General features: G+C 39.0%; 1 protein-coding gene across 2 annotated transcripts in view; it reads left to right on the forward strand.

Moving 5' to 3' along the window:
• Positions 1-18,658, forward strand: part of LOC149247437 (uncharacterized) — a 135,747-nt gene that overhangs the window by 60,078 nt on the left and 57,011 nt on the right. For both annotated transcript variants that reach the window (XM_089458215.1, XM_089458214.1), the window contains exons 16-17: positions 14,213-14,293; positions 14,389-14,459. In XM_089458215.1, coding sequence (XP_089314341.1) covers positions 14,213-14,293; positions 14,389-14,459 — 152 coding nt within the window. The remainder of the gene's footprint in view (positions 1-14,212; positions 14,294-14,388; positions 14,460-18,658) is intronic.

Below are 18,658 nucleotides of genomic sequence, written 5' to 3' on the forward strand. Positions count from 1 at the left end.
TATCAAACTACTCCCCCTGTCATGGTGCTCTTCTTATTGCTCAAGATAGAAGGATTGCTGTCTGTATTCTGTTGTCTTCCATAGTCAGATTTAAGAGGTCTTCATAGTCCGAAACAAGAAAAAAAAAGCCACTGAAATTGTCTTTCTCGCTATCTTTCTTCAAATCCGAGTTCCTCTATATTTCTGTGCTTCTCCTTAAGTCACCGCCATTCAATATTTTAACATTATTGCATTCAGATGAAATGGTGAGAGATTGTGCCCCACTGTTGCTATTTTCCAAAGTGACCAACATTAAACTGAGCTTATATTTGACTGTGCAACATCTTCTTTCTATATTACTTTTGATGAGCCATTTTTCTTTGTGTTCTAGTAAAAGTTTCTGCAAGTTATTTCTACTAGCAGATTTGACATCCATTATGTGACTATCTTTTGAATTCTTTTTACTGGTTGACAACTTTTTGCAATGCTTCAGTTTTGTTAGATGCTGCCAATTTCTCTTGCTTCAAGCTTCATTCCCAGATGTATCTGTTTATTTGAAGGTTGACTGTATTTGTGTCCATAATTTACTTGTTTTAATATCAAATCCTTGAGTCTAAATATTCAACTTTTGTAATAGCAACAACATAATTATTCACTTATTAGCATTAGATGGCCTTCTGCTGCTCCAATTTCTGTTTAGAAATCAAGTGGAAAATATTTTTAACAACAATCGATTGGATAGATAAGAGATCACGTTCTTTCAAAGGAGTGTTCCTGAGAAATGATCTATCAAAGAATGATTGTTAATATAGCTCACCAAGGATTTCATAAGGACCCTTTCATGAATAGCTTCTACAATAACGATCAAGAATCACAAGCTCCCACTAACTGTATGCATGGTCTCTTTTTGGTAGAATCCCATCATCAAACACTTTAAATATCAAGAATATCTTCATCAAGTCAACAACATGTGTTGTTGGCTGGAGGGTTTAGGAGATTTTCAGATTGTATTTGTTTTCTTCTCCATACTTGTGTAACTTTCTTTTCTGGCATGGTTCTAGCTTGTGTAGGAACCCAAGTTAAGTTACAATCACGTGCCATATGACTAATGTTATGACACTTGAAGCATTCTACGTTGTTCATGAATAAGAATTCATGATTTCTTCCTGTAGAATTGCTTCTCGGAGATTGTCAGGGAGCATAGTCTCTATCTTTGTGGTATGCCCTACAATCTTTTGCCATGTGTCCAAAGTTTGTACAAGAATAACAATAACCACAAAATATACTTTGGTACCTGGGAGAAGAAGGTTTTCTTGATGTACTTTTGAAGTCTTTCTGCCTTGAGATCCTTTGATTATAACCATTGCTTCTTGCGTCCTTGACATCATCTACATTTCTTCTTGGAATAGGATTTCCTTCATTGTTGCCTTGACTCTTATCCTTGCCTTTGCTGGAACTGGGAGCATCAATATTTCTTTTTGGCTTCCTCACATCCTTTTTGTTTGAAGCATTATCATTCTTGCTTGAGGATTCTCCTTCATAGCCAAGACCTGATTTATCAAATGGGGATCTTTGATGGCTGAGCATGTCATCCAAGGCTTGAGAGCTTTTCAAGAATTTGTCCATCCCTTCAACCTTTTTTCTAAGGGAGACAATCTCTTCTTCCAATCTTTCACAATCATTATTCTTCCTAGCAAGTTGTTTCTCAAACTCTTCCTTGATACGTATTGCTTCATTTGATTCTATTTTAAGGGAGATGATTTTTGATTTCATTCTGAAGATTTCTTCCTTTTCCTTAGCTAGACTGCTATCCATTTCTTCCATGATCCTTGTAGCTTTACATGTTTCGCTTTGAGAAGGTTGAGGTCGGATTTTAGTTTGAATATTTCTTCATCCTTTGCTTTTAGTTGGCATATTATGGTGTTTTTCTCATCTTCTGCTTCATCAACCTGCCCTTCTATGATTACCAATGCTTCCATTGTCTTCTCAGTTCCTTGTGTTGTTTCCTTGCTTCTTCTAGTTGTGATCTAACAGAGGAGAGCTCTTCCTTGTATTGACCAATCTCTACTTCAGGTTTGTTCAAGCTCTGGTGCCTTTGTTCAAGGTGGCTTCACAAGTTATCTTCCTGTTTCTTTGCTTTATGCAATTGATTTGTCATGGATATGACTTCTTCATGATGCTTTCTTTTGCTTTGATAAAATTCCTTCTTAAGCTTGGCAAGCTCTTCATCCCTTTCTTGTACTTGAAGCTTGACAAGGTCAACTTTCCGCCTTGTTTGGTCTTGGTCACCAGCTAGTGCTCTCTTATTAAGTTCCTCGTTTTCCTTTTTCAAATTGATAATCTCTTCCATGGCAACCATAAGTTTAGTGAGGAGATCTTCTTCAAATCTTTTTCATTCTCTTCATCTTCTAGGTCTTCTTTAGCCTTGATGTCATCATTCTTATTTTCAGCTTCTATGATGGGTTCTGGATTTCCTTCTTGGTTTCCATCATCTTCTTGACTAGTGGTCATGGTCAATGCTCTTTTTGAGTGAAGGTCATGAAGTTTGTCCCATATACCCTTCGCTGATGAAGATTTTCCTAAATTGTTCTTTATAGAATCTGGTAGCCCATTCAAGATTGCCTTCATTGCTTTTGCATTGTACTCCTTGGATTCTCCATCCATCATGCTATCAACAATCATTGATTTCCATATTTCAATGCCTTGAGTCTTTAAGAAATTCCTCATTCTTGCCTCCCATATATCAAATTTCCATTGAACAATGGAACCATCACAAAATTGATTGACTTCAAGTTAGGTGGTTGAGGGAGACACATCTTTAGGAGGATTGGAGACTTTCTTCCTTGGCTTCGCCATTTGTGTTCTAATGATCAACCTTCAAGCTGTTAGACTTTGAGTGAAGGTACTGGCTCTGATACTAATTGTTGGAAATACTGGGGGGGGTGAATCAATATTCCTTTTCAATTGTTACTTCTACCAGTTAGATCACTTATATTTAGAACACAAAATGAACAATAGGAATAAATGATTTTATGAATATAATCTTTACAATGAATCAAGTACGATGTATATAGGGCTCCAACCCTAGATGAAGACACCGATCTTCAAACTCCCAGGCTCCAACCTATTGCCAAGCACCAACTTGGACTTTTTGTGAGGCTCCAACCTCTAGGGCACCAACCTTGTCTTGTCAAGGTACCAACCTTGGATTTAGGTGCACCAACTCCAAGGACACCAATCCTTCCAGTTTTGAGGCACTGACCCCAAGGGCTCCGACCCTATCTTTCAAGGCACCTACCTTGTTTGTTCGAGACTCCAACCTTCAGGGCACCAACCCTCTGGGCTCCAACCCACTGCTATATTTTGTCTAGATATGTTTGATAGTAATTCTCTGTGCCCAAAATCTTCTTCACTAAATTGTGTCAATCTACAGTTTCACTGTAGTCTCCATGCTATAAAATCAATGACAACCTCATCTCATAGAAGGTGTCACCATTTCTATTTATTACACCCAAGCAAAATCTTCAAGTCACATCATGATGACTAACACATCATGGTCTTCAATAGTCTCTTCACGACTTCAATGTATCTTCAATGAATTGTACTAAGCTCTGCACACACCAACTTTCTGTTTCAATCCTCTGTTCTAATTGTCATGGTAATTATTTCAGGAGTACGCTTCAGGAGTAACTGCTTCAGAAGAATGACTGTTGCAGCTTTAGGTTGTGCACACTATTATAAAACAACCCTGTCTTATGTAGTCTCTTTAACAGATCACATGTTGCACTTCTACGGATTCATTATAAAGTTTGAACTTTTAATGATTAACCCAGTCAACAAAATGCTTTGACCTTCGTCTTCCGCTGGACCTTCAACTTCTTCTTTTTCTCGACCTTCGGCTTTCTTTCTACTGTTCCTTCATGTTCACGAGTTGTGAACTATTGTTTTGTTCTATAGTTGATGCACAATACTGATAGTCAGAAATGAGGCGCCTTAAGTTATATTTATACGGGTTTCACTAATGACTGGAAAGACACGTTTATTGGAGGGAGGCTGACTTGTATATTAAAATATATCAAGAGTCTTTCATCCTCAGACTTAATTATTCACGGAAACCATATAAGAGAGGCTATACCCACAGGGAGGTCCCATATGCCACGTCACTACCTCAATCAAAATCGCAACTTTCGGAGGTCTTTTACAAGTCGTGCCCATAACATAGCCAATGGCCGATTACCCCTACTGGATGCGATATTATATTAAATTGTTTTGATAAACTCGTTGGGTCCGCCACTTTATCACAATCGTAATTTCATAATACTCCCTCAATTGCAACTTTATGAAAATCCACATTAATAGAGGTCCCCACACGTCACACCATGGCTTAATCCCGCAATCGCAACTTCATGAGAATCCCATAATCGCAACATTCAATATCACCGATATTCACATATCACCTCGTAGCGGATGCGATATTTAATAAATCGTTTTTAATAAGTCCGTCGGGTCCACACCTCTATCGCAATCAACAATTTGACATCCCTATGAAACTTGCGATTACTGCGGATGCGATATTTTATTAAGTCATGCTATAATGGTGTAGCGGGTCCGTAATGCTATCTTAGTCGGCGGTTCGGGGGTTTATCGCAATCGGCGGTTCGGGGGTTTATCGCAATCGGCGGTTCGGGGTGACAACCCTTTGTGATTTGTGTAACTTCCGATACCCATACACGATACTACATAAAGGTGTATTTTAATGGAGCTGTCAGGTCCACATATTATATCGCAATCGCAGTTTTAGTGTGACATTCCTTTAAGACTTGCGATGTGAAGGTTCTGATACACACGGATGCGATATTACAATAGGGCGGTTACCATAACTTGTTTTCGGGTCCGCAATACATATCGCAGTTGGGGGATTCAACGTGACACATAATAAAATGATAATGCTGCCGATAACCCTCCTATATAATTCCTCCAATGCAATGTTCCTCTTTTTTTCCGATAGCACTTACCCTTGGGCATATGCGAAAACCTGCTTCTATTGCTTCGTAACTTGCTTCTTTGATGGCTTCCAATGAACTCTTCCTCTCACTTTTTGGCTTCACGATGGCTTCTCGTCTTTACTCTTTCTCTTTCTCTTCTGATGGCTTCTGATATCTTTCCTCGGTTCCACTGTTTCTATTATGTCCGTATTCAATCCTTGGATCCTCCATGAGCAGTGTTATGATCAATGGGCATCAATGGGCAATCACATGTATTAAAGAATTTGCCATCACAAACACTGCTATATTGACATCAATGACAAGCTAGATTAACATTAACCAATGCACCATCTACGTACCAAGCCACTATGAACGAATTATTCCCTCCATATCTTAGGAGGTTTGTATTAGTGTTCTTTGATGATATTTTAGTTTACAATAAAACTTGGAAGGAGCACCTACAACATCTGGATAAAATTCTTACACTACTGAAAGAGCATCAGTTCTACGCAAAAAAAATCCAAATGCACATTTGGAAAGGAAGAAGTAGAATATCTCAGACACATCATACCTCATGAAGGCGTAAAAGTGGACCTTAATAAAATCAAAGCTATCAAGGAATGGGCCAAACCAGTTAATATATCCAAGCTAAGAGCGTTCTTAGGATTAACTGGATATTACCGAAGATTTATTAAAAACCATGCACATATAACTGCACCTCTGACCAACCTTTTAAAGAAGAATTCATTTCAATGGGATGAGGAAGCAAGAAGGTGTTTTGAAGAACTGAAGGAAGTTATGTCTAATGCCCTGGTATTGGCAACTCCAGATTTCTCTAAGCCATTTGTCATCGAGTGTGATGCTTCCGGATTCGGTATAAGCGCAGTGTTAATGCAGGAAGGGCATCCAATAGCTTTTTAAAGCAGGAAGCTGAATAAAAGAGAACGTCTTAAGTCCACATACAACAAGGAAATGCTCTCTATTATGCATGTAGTGGCTAAGTGGAGACAATATTTTTTGGAAAGTAAGTTCTCCATACGAACAGACCATAACAGTCTCCAACACCTCCTTCAACAAAAAACACTTTTCGAAGAACAACTAAAATGGATTGAAAAAATTGCCGCCTTTGACATGGAGATACTACATAAAAGGGGGAAAGACAATGTAGTAGCAGATGCCGTGTCTAGGAAAGACGAAGAACCAACACTACGTGCAGTAGTAGCAGATGCCGTGTCTAGGAAAGACAAAGAACCAACACTACTTGCAGTCTCTGTTGTTGTTCCTGAATGGCTTAATGAGATTCAAAGTGATTATGCTAAGGATCCAGAAATAACTGCGATAATCAATAACTTTCCAGACAACTCAAAATTTTAATGGAAGAATGACATTCTATCTATTTGAATTCAAATTCCAAGTTTAAATCCAAGATACTCAAGGAGTCACATGATTCACTGTCAGCCGGACACGTAGGATTCCTTAAAACTTACTACAATGCATGTCAATCATTCTTTTGGAAGGGGATTAGTCGCGATCAGTGTTACTTGGGAGCGGGAGCGGAAGCGGGAGCGGGAGCGACCATTTTCAGAAGCTCCCGGTTTGGGAGCGAATCCCGGAGCGATTTTTTAAAAATATATATATTTTTTATATTTTTTAATTTTTGATACATATATGTCAACAAAAACATGTAGAATGATGAAATAGACATAAAAAACATAAAAAAACATAAATTGATCATTGAACCATATCACATCAATCATCTAGAAATTATAATCGTCATCAACCTTAGTAAAATAATAAATTAAAATAACATTCAATTCAATAACATTTATCATCATTGATCACCAAAGTAACAAGTTGTACTTGTAAGCCAAGTTTAACCATTACAAGAAGTAATATCGAAGATATTTCTAAGTCCTAACTTCTAACTGTTAACATGATATGAAATGTTAAAAATTTATAAAATGAAACATGAATAATGAGATGAAATGAAACAACTTTAGTCTTTCACAAAGCATCATATTCATAATTCACAATCATTACCAATGAGTTATAATTGCCAAGGCCCAACTTCAAACTTCAAATTTTCATTGTCACAGTGATATAATGTTTACAAAAAATATCATAATGTCATAATGATATGAAAGAGTCAAGAGTCAAGAGTCAAGGACTCAAAACTCAACACTGAACAGTTATGAAAACTAAAGTGACAAGTCTAATAGAAACTAAAAAAGACAAGTAAACTGTAAATCTACAAGTGGCCCTTGCCACGAGAGTCTCCAGGAGTATAAGTAGGTCTTGGCGGTCTTCTAGGAGTCTCCCGCCCAGACCGACGACCAGAACTAGAGCCTCCACGCGAGGGTGTCGATGGAGGTGGCGACAGCAATGGAACAAGACTCGGGCCCCGAGAACTGCTACTGGATGGTGGAGGTGGAGGTGGCATGGCTGCTGCAGCTGCTTCAGCTTCATCCCGTACAAGCTCATCTTCTAGTTCTTCCATATGTACAATGCCATCCTCCAAATTGTCGTCCTCAGGGTGATTGTCCCAAATTTTATATGTGGGATCTTCATTAGCCCGATCACAGTAATGGCTCAACAACCTCAAATTGTAGTGCACATAAACCAAGCTTTCTGCTCGGTTTTCGTTGAGCCTGTTTCTTTTCACATTATGTATATAACTGTAGGTGCTCCAACACCTCTCTGCAGAAGAAGAATTTACAACCTGTGCAAGAACTTTCAATGCCAATTTTCGCAAAAGTCCGTCGCCGCCATATGTTTCCCACCATGTGAGAGAATCAAATTTATCTTTGTCGTCCATTGCATGGAAGTTACCATACAAACCACTGCCAGTGAAGTATCTGCCTATTTCAAGGCGCACAGCTGCACATTCCTCCCTGTCAGGCACCAACTTTTCTAATGCATCCAGATATCCTTTAGTTACCTCTCGATCTAAATGGGGTTTGGTCCTAACACCACCCCCTGCTGCAGGTTTGCCCAACCAAGAATCTGAGTAGTATTTTGGCGTAAGGATATACGCCAAGCAATGTAGTGGAAGGTTAAGCCTTTTCCACCGTTCACACACACAATCGTGAATCAGATTGTACAAGTCGGGATCTCTGTTATTAACAATGTCTTTTATTTCCCCCAACATGGTATCCATTTGCTCATACACCTCGCCAATCACTGGTTTGTCTGTATCTGCAAACCGAATCATGTTATAAATTGGCTTGGTGAAATCCAATACCTGTCTCACAGCTGTCCAAAACTGCCCATCAAGAGCGGCCTCCTCCACCGTTTCAAAACCTGCAATGTCAGCTACATTTGTAGCCCTTTCCTTTAACACCTGCCAATTTGGACTTGATACCATGCTAGCTAAACCCTCTCTTACCTTCAAAAGGCGCCTGAAGGTGAGGTAATAGCTACCAAATCTAGTCCTCGCAATCTTCAGCAACTCCAATCTTGAGTGACTGCGGAAAAGGCCATGGGTATTGCTATGATTTGTAATAAATTTTATCATTTTTTTTCCTCTCTTGTACAAATCACCAATCCATTGGTATTGTTCATTTTTGTTTTTGACAATATCATGCAACAGAAGGTTCAATGTGTGAACCAAACATCCAGACCAAAATATGTTCGGGTATCTATTCTCAATAATTGCTCCCGCTGCCTTACAATTAGGAGCATTATCAGTGATGACTTGGATGACATTGTATGGGCCAATACGCTCAATTGTTTCAAGCAATGCTTCTGCAATGTTGATAGCGGTCTTGAATTGTCTGAGTAATCATGTGCAGCTAGAAAAATGGGACCACTTCGGGACACAGCAAGAACACTTATCAATGGCTTGCCTTTTACATTTGTCCATCCATCAGATACAATGGACACCCCATTGTCAGTCCAAGAACTTGTCATTTTATTCAAAGAATGTGATATTTTTGCTTTTTCATGATCAAGGCCAACTGTTCTTGCCTTGTCATACCCAGGGCTCTTGTATCCTTTAGGGGCATCATTTATGGCAGAAACCATTTCGTGCCAATAAGGTGAGCGTAGAACATTGAATGGTATCCCATTTGCATAGAGGAACCTGTAAATTTTTGAATCCACATCATTCCTACACCCCTCATCAAGGAAATCTGATATGGTTCTACGGCGTAAAGATGATGACCCTGAGCCTCCATGTCCATATCCACTGCCTTGGGAGGATGCTGAAGGAGTTCTTTGTGAGCTTTCAAAGAAACCCCTTGATCTTTTTGCTTTGTATTGGGCGTCCTCCTCTTCCTTTATGTATTTGGCTCTATCTGCTGTTGACACCGCGTCGCAAGTTCTGATTCCTATTTGTTTCTCTCCATCCCATGCCCTTTTCCCGCAAAGGTGTCTTCTCAAACGGGTGTATGAGCCTGTGAAATCATTGTTGCAATGGGGGCAATGAAATTTAGTGGTTCCACCCCCTCTCCCTGTTTCAGGCCTGTGAACATATTTCCACAATGGAGTTTGGTCTTGTTTAGTTTTTTGACCCTCATGTTCACCCTCCACATCCTCCTCACTGGGTTTTCACCTATTTGACTTCCTCCGGCTTCTTCATCCACCTCTTCAGTTTCAGGCCCCCTCCGTTTCCTACTCTCCACCACCATAATAACCAGAAAAGGGACCAGGAAGAGGAAAATGCCAATAAAAATCCCCAGGTCCATCGTGTTTGATGTTTGTAGGGTTTGAGTCTTGAATCTGCAAATTAATTTAGTTTATTGGGATTAATTCATTTAATTTATTAATTTAATTTAAATTAATGATCTTTAAACTCAAACAGGTAAATTAAACTAAACAAACTAACTACCTAACCAACTAAACTAACTAAATGATTAAGTTACTTACCTCTGCAAGCTTGCTCCTCGCTCCTTGGCACTTGCTCCTCGCTCCTCAGCTCTGGCTCCTTGCTCCTCAGCTCTTGCTCCTTGCTCCTTTGCTCTCAAACTCAAGCTCAATCTCATTGAAATGATTTTGTTTTGGCCCATTGGGCTTATAAACCCAAAAAAATTAGTTAATTTTTTTGTTTTTTTCGGGTCCGCGGAATTTTTTTCCGCCGAACCGCTCCCGGAATTTTAAAATTCGCTCCCGGAGCGTTTTTTAATGCCCGGGAGCGATCGCTCCCTGAAGCGCTCCCTCACAGACCAGGGAGCGCAAATTTTTTTACGGGAGCGCGCTCCCGAAAATCGCTCCCGTCCGGGAGCGATTTGGGGAGCGCGCTCCTGACCCGCTCCAGAGCCGCTCCCGCCCGGAGCGCGCTTCGGGAGCGGGTTCGAAGGGGGGGGGGGGGCGCTCCCCTGCATCACTGGTCGCGATATTCAGAAGTATGTAGCAGAATGTGACATATGTCAAAGAAATAAAAGTGAAAATATTATGACATCGGGATTACTTCACCCCCTAAACATTTCGAATTAGAAATGGGAAGAAATATCAATGGACTTTATTGAGGGATTACTTATATCTGAAGGCAAGGACAAGATTTTTGTAGTGGTCGACAGACTCACCAAATATGCTCACTTTATGGCAATAAAGAAATCAGACTCAACTAAACAAATCGCTGAAATATTTTGCAAAAATATATATGAATTACACGGTTTTTCAAAAGTCATTGTGAGTGATAGAGATGCCAAATTCAAGGGTATTTTCTAGAGGGAATTGTCCAACCACATAGGAACCTACCTAAATATGAGTTCTGCTTATCACCCTCAAACAAATGGACAAACAGAGGTTGTCAATAAATGTTTAGAAGCCTACCTATGTTGTTATGCTACAGAAAAACAATATAAGTGGGCTCAGTGTTTGCATCTCGCTGAATGGTGGTATAATTCTACTTATTATACGTCAGCAAAAATGACTCCATTCCAAGCTTTGTATGGATATGAACCTTCGCACTGGAAGGATCTAGCTACCATCCAGACGAATTTACCTCCTGTTACAAACCAACTAGAAGAAACCCAAAAAATCGTCCAAACCCTAAAAGAAAACTTGAATAATGCAAGGAATTGTATGAAGCATCAAGTGGACCGAAACAGAACTGAAAGAGAATTTGAACTCGGAGAATGGGTATTTGTCAAACTCCAGCCATACAAACAGTTGTCCTTGAACACAAAAAGGAAAAAACAAATGGCAATGAAGTTCTATGGACTATATCAGATCAATAAAAAGATCACCCAAGTTGCATATAGTTTAAGCCTTCCGGAGAAAAGTCGTGTTCACAACGTGTCTTCCATTTCTCCTGCCTTAAAAGGGCACTGGGCGACCATCAACCATTGCAAACAATGCTTCCATCCCTAGATGATGAAGGAAGGGTCATTTTAGAACCAGAAGGTATCATAACTACCAGAGAAGGGAAGCTTCGATCTTGTGTAATCAACTGGGCAACCATCAATCATTGCAAACAATGCTTCCATCCCTAGATGATGAAGGAAGGGTCATTTTAGAACCAGAAGGTATCATAACTACCAGAGAAGGGAATCTTCGATCTTGTGTAATCAAGGAATACTTACTCAAGTGGAAGGACTTACCAGAAGAAGAAGCTTCTTGGGAGACTGAAGCGTTTCGTCAGCAACATCTGTTGTTACGTATGCTTTGAGGACAGAGCATTCTTTTGAGAGGAAGGCAATGTTATATAAAAAATTAGTTAGTTTATAAGTTATTAGGGAAAGGGCATGAGAGCATGCCCATTCACCAAGAGGCACCTAAGGCGGTATATGGCCAGGGGCCTCCCACAAAATGTAAACACCATCTATTCATTAATAATAAAATATATATTATGGCTGTCAATTGCTAAATTCGTGTGTTCCAGATAGCTTACCTTATTGAATATGGTTACAGAGCAAGGGATTTTATGTAGAAGAATGCCTATGTAGTAATGTACTAATCTCATGAGTAGCCATAGACTATCTTTGAGATCAGAGTTATCAGATTAGACTGATTGCCAATGCCATTACTTGTTAATTTCATTTTGTGAGTGTGGTTTGCTTTCTCAAAAAGTGTGGTGTGTTTCCTTTCTGCAATATTATTTCAATTCCTAGATTAGTTTTTACTACAGTTTTCCAACAGTGAGAGCAATTATTTATGGAAGTAGGGAGTGCGTAAATCATGCTTGGTGGTTCCTTGTTGACAAGAGGGTTCCTGGTCCTCATGATTTTTGGTGCCAGCAGGGTTCGCATGATCGGTGTTCAAGTACATGATTATTGCCAGGAATGATTGACCTAACTTTTGACTTTTGTAATGTGGTGATGCAATCTTCTTTCCATTTAGAAACATATTATATAAATTAAAGCAAGTTAAGAATTTGTAGCCTGCACAAACAGTGGATGACATTTCACACGTACATTAGAAACCATGGGTGATAAGATAAAATGCACAAGTGTTCCTAGATCAATAGAAGGCATATAGAAACACTGTCAGATATATGTGTACATTATTTCTCAAATATTTAGTATGGCTGATGGCTGAGAGACTAGATGCTATCCATAGCAGAATTTCGCGGGGTTTTATAGCAAGATTTGCAAGTGTCAATTGAGTGAAATATTCATTCATGATTAATTGCATTACTAGGTTTTTCTAGGTTTGATTCATGCTTCTTCCTTGTCAAGTCAGTGTTTGACAAGGTTCAAAGTCTTGTTCAGCTATTTCTGGATTACTCTCAATAAAAAGATTTTTATTGTTGTAGACGTTTCGAGCCAGCAAGTGTGGTTCAAAGTCATCAATCTTTCTACAAAACCTCCAAAGTGTGCCCTTTTTTCTCATTCTTTACTTTTTGGTACTAGGAAAATCTTGGGGGAGACCAAAGGCAAGCTTCACATATTCATGGGTGGCTTCCCTAGTAAACCTAGTAGGGTAGATTAGTGTTCGTAACCCAGTGGAATTCAAACTGAGCACATGCTGACAAGTAACTAGCCAAATGTCCAGTGACATTGGTGACAACTGGTTGTTCCAACCCCGTAAGCTATTTCCTGAACTTTTCCCAAGTTGAGTCAAACTCCTGATGTGTTTATCTTGCTGATTTTTTGGCCAAGCTAAGTCTGTTAACATTGCTCTGACTTTATTTCTTGGTGAATGATTCCCCTCCCAGCTTTTGGTGTCTCTCTTTAAAACCAGCCCCAAGTTGGGGAAATGAAATAACACTTTAAAACCAAGGCCTGTGGTTCAAATCAATATGTGAAAGCAGGCAAAGGCACCCCACCTATAGCCGCAACACACAACTAGCTACTGCATAACATGATTAATATACATATGGCTGAAATGCACAGCTAGCTACTACATAACATGATCAATATACAGATACCAGAATTGCACACCTGGCCACTGTATCACACGGTCAATTACATTAGCACCTGCCAATATCCAAAAAGGCACACAACTAAGTCAGTGATAGAGAATCACTATTCCAAGCTATATGGTGAAAAGAAGCCCCTGCTACAGTAATTTTACAAAATGTACCAAATACCAGTATAAGTACAAAGTGAGAGTGCTAAAGTGATTTCTATATCCATGCTATCAAATACAGATAAAGAGAAGGATCTAAGTGCCTACCTAACTAGTTGGAAGATACTATAAGAGAATGTACAAGTACAAGAGAAATGCTAAATGCTGAAATTAGGTGCAGTACAAAAGATAGCATGTCAAGGCATGCTATAGTTAGTAGACAAAGTCAAGTGAGGGGGCCGAGAGGCAGGCTCCACTTCGGAGTTGTCATTTTTTGATGATCTTTATGTGCCTCATAAGATAGTTATTTTACTGCATTGTCTTGCTTGAAAATCCAGAAGTTCTATCTCATAATTCCCAAAAAGCACAATAGACAGGTGAGGGACAGCCCCACATATATGCAATATAACAAATTTCAGAGTAGTGGATCAGGATTAAATTTATGTTTACTATATTAAGACACCTTTTAGAGTGTAATATGAAAACATTGAAAAAGTATTGATAAATGATTGTTCAGGTGATAAATTTCATCAAATCTTGGAAGAAGAACTCATTCATTCTGTCTGTGCATATGGAAAACTGGAATGTTAAGACACTGTAAACATGATCTTAGAAGCTCAAACTTTGAAAAGCTGAATGAATTTTGATTTTTTAGTTGCATGACACATTTTCAGAATTCTAGACAACTAAACATTTTAAACATGACAAAATGGTCTTATCAACTGATTGTTTAAAACCTATAATTCTTACGATTGTTGTAGACTTACATATTCTGAATGTTGGTGATTACCTAGCAGACATATGTACTGGATGTGCATCCTTTCAATCCAAGAATAGCTATGAGTGCTGGATATGATGGGAAGACAATTATCTGGGACGTAAGTGATTACTTTACTCTCCTGTACATGTTTTCTTGTGTTTATTATTCCATGTTTTCTTAAAACAGTCAGAAATTTGATTTTATGCATCTCAGATATGGGAAGGTGTTCCTATTCGCATCTATGAGACTGGACATTTCAAGCTTGTAGATGGCAAATTCTCTCCGTAAGTACCTTTTTTGTCTAATATTTGTTTCTATTGTCACTTTTTGAGCTCATTTGATAGCTTGATGACACGACTCACCCTTGGATGTAAAAGATTTATCACTGTTCATGTTTTGTTATCTCAACTCCTAAGAGATGAATTGGACCAAATTCTCTCTTACTTTGTTATTTCAACTCTCCTGGGAGGAATTGAATAAAATCTCAGTTTCTATTTTTATTTTTTTCTAATGCACGTGATAGCCAAGTAAAATGTTTGTTAGTATGAGTATGTATTTCATGTAGCCAGGCTGTTTCCAGGAAATAGTATATTTCATTGGACTGATGCATTTGCTGTTGTATCTTTTATTTGTTGTAGTGATAGATGGCCATGATTGTCTTAGAAGGGAATGTTTGCAGAATACGCCTGTATATTATGTTTTAGAAATGTTCTGCAGTTGTTCTCTGCAGTCACTATTGTCATTTCAAAGACTAAATGATGCATCTCATGGGTAATTTTTGAGATGAAATTCATAATAATAGTTAACCCTTTGATAGAGATTCCAGTTAAGTGAAGAGGGTATCCTTACATAAACAAATTGTGGATATAATTACACCAGGTTATATGAATTGTATTTACTGTAGGTATTATGGTCCAATATCTGCCATGCTCACATAACCTTGAGAATCTTCAATAATCAGATAGTTTTTGTGTGTTAAAGAGAACAGACAGAATAGGGATGACACACAGATTGACTAGCTGGTAGACAGGTTGTGTCCACAAGAAACTTAGAGCCAGACCCTACTCACTACAATCTCTGGCCTCTGGGGTCAGCTCAAGCTGCGAGACCTCCATCATAAGTTTTTTTCCCTCAGCCTCAAAAGAGTTTCTTGGTCCTCTTTTGTCTTCTCGCTCCACAGCTTCACCAGGTTTGTACAGTGTGGCTTCCTCGGCCTCAAGCACTCTCCGGACGACATTGTCAGGATTTGCATTGTTAACCATAAATTATGTATTAACATATCCATCAGATTCTTCAGCTGATTTGTCAATTGATAAAATTCCATTAGGAAGTGACAATTGATTTGAGTTTGTAGATGCTATCTTATGTAAGATAAATTTATTCTTGACAGCTTTTGCCTGCTTGCAATCTTTGCTGAAAGGTCTCCATTTATTGAAGAAAAAAAATGCTGAACAGCTGGTTGTCTAAGTGTTCTAATACTTCGCAGTATCTCTGCTTGGTCTCTGTTTTTCTGCTCTTGTTGTGATTCTACTCTGAATTTATATCTTGTTGAAGTTGTGGTTGATCCTTAACTTTTCATATGCCTGGTCATGTTGGAATCAATTTAATGAAAATAGCATTTGACAGCTTTTGCCTGCTTGCAATCTTTGCTGAAAGGTCTCCATTTATTGTAGAAAAAAATACTGCACAGTTGGTTGTGTAAGTTTACCTATACTTCGCACTATCTCCTCATTATCTTGGTTTCACTCCTCTTGTTGTGATTCTACTTTGGATTATATCTTCTTGAACTTGTGCTTGATCATTAACTTGTGAATCGATTTACTGAATATAGCATTTAGATTCTATCAAATATGCAGTAAGAGCAAGGAAGAGTTTAAGAGAAACAGATTTTTTTTACACTCTCAAATGATGCAATAGTTGCCAACAAAGAAGTTGGTAGATCTTCATTATTGAAGGTTGTAGAAAAAAAATCCCTGGTTGGTAGCAATGCACCAAACAAGTCTCCAAGAACTTGGGGAAGCCAAGATTCTTCAATTTCTCCATTCCATAAGGGATAGATACATTCACATTTCTGAAACGAAATAACTTAATAAGTACAACCACTACATGCACTCTATTCTAGCTTTCAAACACACACCCTCCAATTGATTACCCCTACCTATTGCTTGTACAATGAGATTATATAAAATGAGATCTGTTAATCATAGAGAGCATATAAAAATAGTGGCGTGACTGCAAGAATACTCCAAAACAGCTGATGGGATAGATTTATTAATGTCCATCATATGACCACAAATAGATCATTGGTATTGCTAAGTACATGAGAATACAAAGTGGGATCACAAATATTGCTCCTATAGAAAACATGATAAAATTAAATCTATTAGATTGATAATGCGGCTAGATGCAAGTACCGTAGATAATCAAAGATAAATGTTAAAATTGGTAACTAGGGCCAAACTCAATGTCGGTCATCTTATTAATGGCAGCTGATATTTTTCTTGGATCCCTCCCATCGAGAGGTGTAGGATTGATCTAAAGATCATCTGATTCCGATAAGTATTCATGAAGATATGAATTTATTAGTGTTATAGGACAATTCGTCAAGGTCGGCCAGCAACCAAATAAACCCCACTTGTGCTCAACGTTTTAGTATAAATAGAAGTGGCCTTCAAGTGATTTCTACGCACACTTGGGATCTTTTCCTCTCTACTTGTCTTTGGGTTTTTAGTAGGAGAAGAGATCCTAAGGGATGACACTGCTCTAATGGAGAAAGGCTCTACACTGCCCTAATGCAGTTAATCAAAGAAGGCTCTACACAGTCAAAGGGAGACCCTCACCGCTGTCATGAAGGAGATTGAAGTAGGCTCCCTTGCTGTCCTATAAGGGTTTACTATATGCCCTAAACTGCTATGCGTTCAAGCCCTAGCCCTAGTCGCAGGTCTAAAGGGAGATCTCTGTTTTGAGGCCACAACATGGGAGGCTAGGGCAGCATGGGTTGGAAGATTGTTTCATGGGTTGAACAAAGTCCAAAGTCTGTTGTAGGAAGCCGTGATGCTTGTTGTGCTAGGCCGAGGACTTGGGAGCTGAACGCTAGCTTGTTTAAAGGCTAACGAATGGTTTGCATCATTGTTGGAGGCTGTCGTGAGCAACAGTAGTGTTTTGTGGTAGGCCACATGCCATACCACTACAACAAACCTAGCGTGGGCAGATTTGAGGGCTGTCCTGAGCGCTTACCTTCAACGTGGAGGAGCATCATCTCTCCTTGCCTAGTCCACAGTTTTTGAAGGGCTGTTCAAGGACTGTTGAGAGGAACTTAGGGCTGCAACAGTATGCCCAAGTGCCCTAAACTGAACAGTCAGGAACAACAAAGTGTCAAGCAGATTTGAAGCAGTGTTATAGGTGCATTGGGTCAAGGATATTGACCAGATTTGGATCAGACTTGGAACAACCCGTGGGAGCCACATGTTGGGTCAACATGGAGTGATGAATACCCCAAAGGAGTGCAGCCTGATGTGATGAATGCTGTGACATAGACAACATAGTATATGACAGCTGTATACATAGTACAACATAGTGCTATCAAGATACAATGATGGGTAGAAATGTAGCGTAATGTAAAAAGGGTGCAGCATGGTATGATGCATAGTACAACTCTATGTATGATGCAACTATATGGTTGGATGCTACATGTCTTCATGCAGCAGTTAAAAACAGCAAGCTTATGCATGGGACAACTGCAATGACACTAGGACAGATGCAAGTGGGACAACTGCAAGCTTGGTGACACATGGGACAACTGCAACATGGGACAGCAGCAAGCATGAAGAATCACGGACAACAGTAGCATGGTAAAACATGGTTAACAGCAAGTACAGTGCAACAAGTACATTGGGACAATAGTAAGCATGGTGCAACAGTTGCACTATGTACAACAGTGCTAAACACTGGGACAACAGTAGCATGAGGTCCAACATTGTGATGATAGGTGCAACACGGTGAGGTGCAACATGATGATGAGATACACCACTATGATAGGTGAAGGAGTCACCTTGGAGAATCTGTTGAAGCAACATGTCGTCAACTGATCTCATGTATCATCATCCCTGAGAGATGATCTATGCTCTTATCTAGATAAGTCAAAGTGTTGACTTCTGTTGTAAATGTACTCTCTATCTCTCTCTCTCTCTATGCTGAACTATCGAAGATCATATAAGAAGAATTGACGAAGAGTTTTCCCCACATTGGGGTTTTTCCCTGGTTAGCGCCACTTCTTGTGTCCTCTTGTCTTCTGTGATTTATATTTATGTTCTATCTGCAATTTACTTTATTATTAATGTGATTGCTAATCTGGAAAAGATATTGAGCTAATTGTGAAAATTGAAATAAATTGCTCTAGCATAGAACATACCTATATTTAACAATAAAGGACAATGAAGTGATAAACATAAAATACATGCTAATAATATCTCCAAGAAAGGGA

This window comes from Pinus tabuliformis, chromosome 7 (genome assembly GCF_031772625.1).
Source record: "Pinus tabuliformis cultivar Carrire ecotype Pingquan chromosome 7, CPIR1, whole genome shotgun sequence".
Lineage (NCBI taxonomy): Eukaryota > Viridiplantae > Streptophyta > Pinopsida > Pinales > Pinaceae > Pinus > Pinus tabuliformis.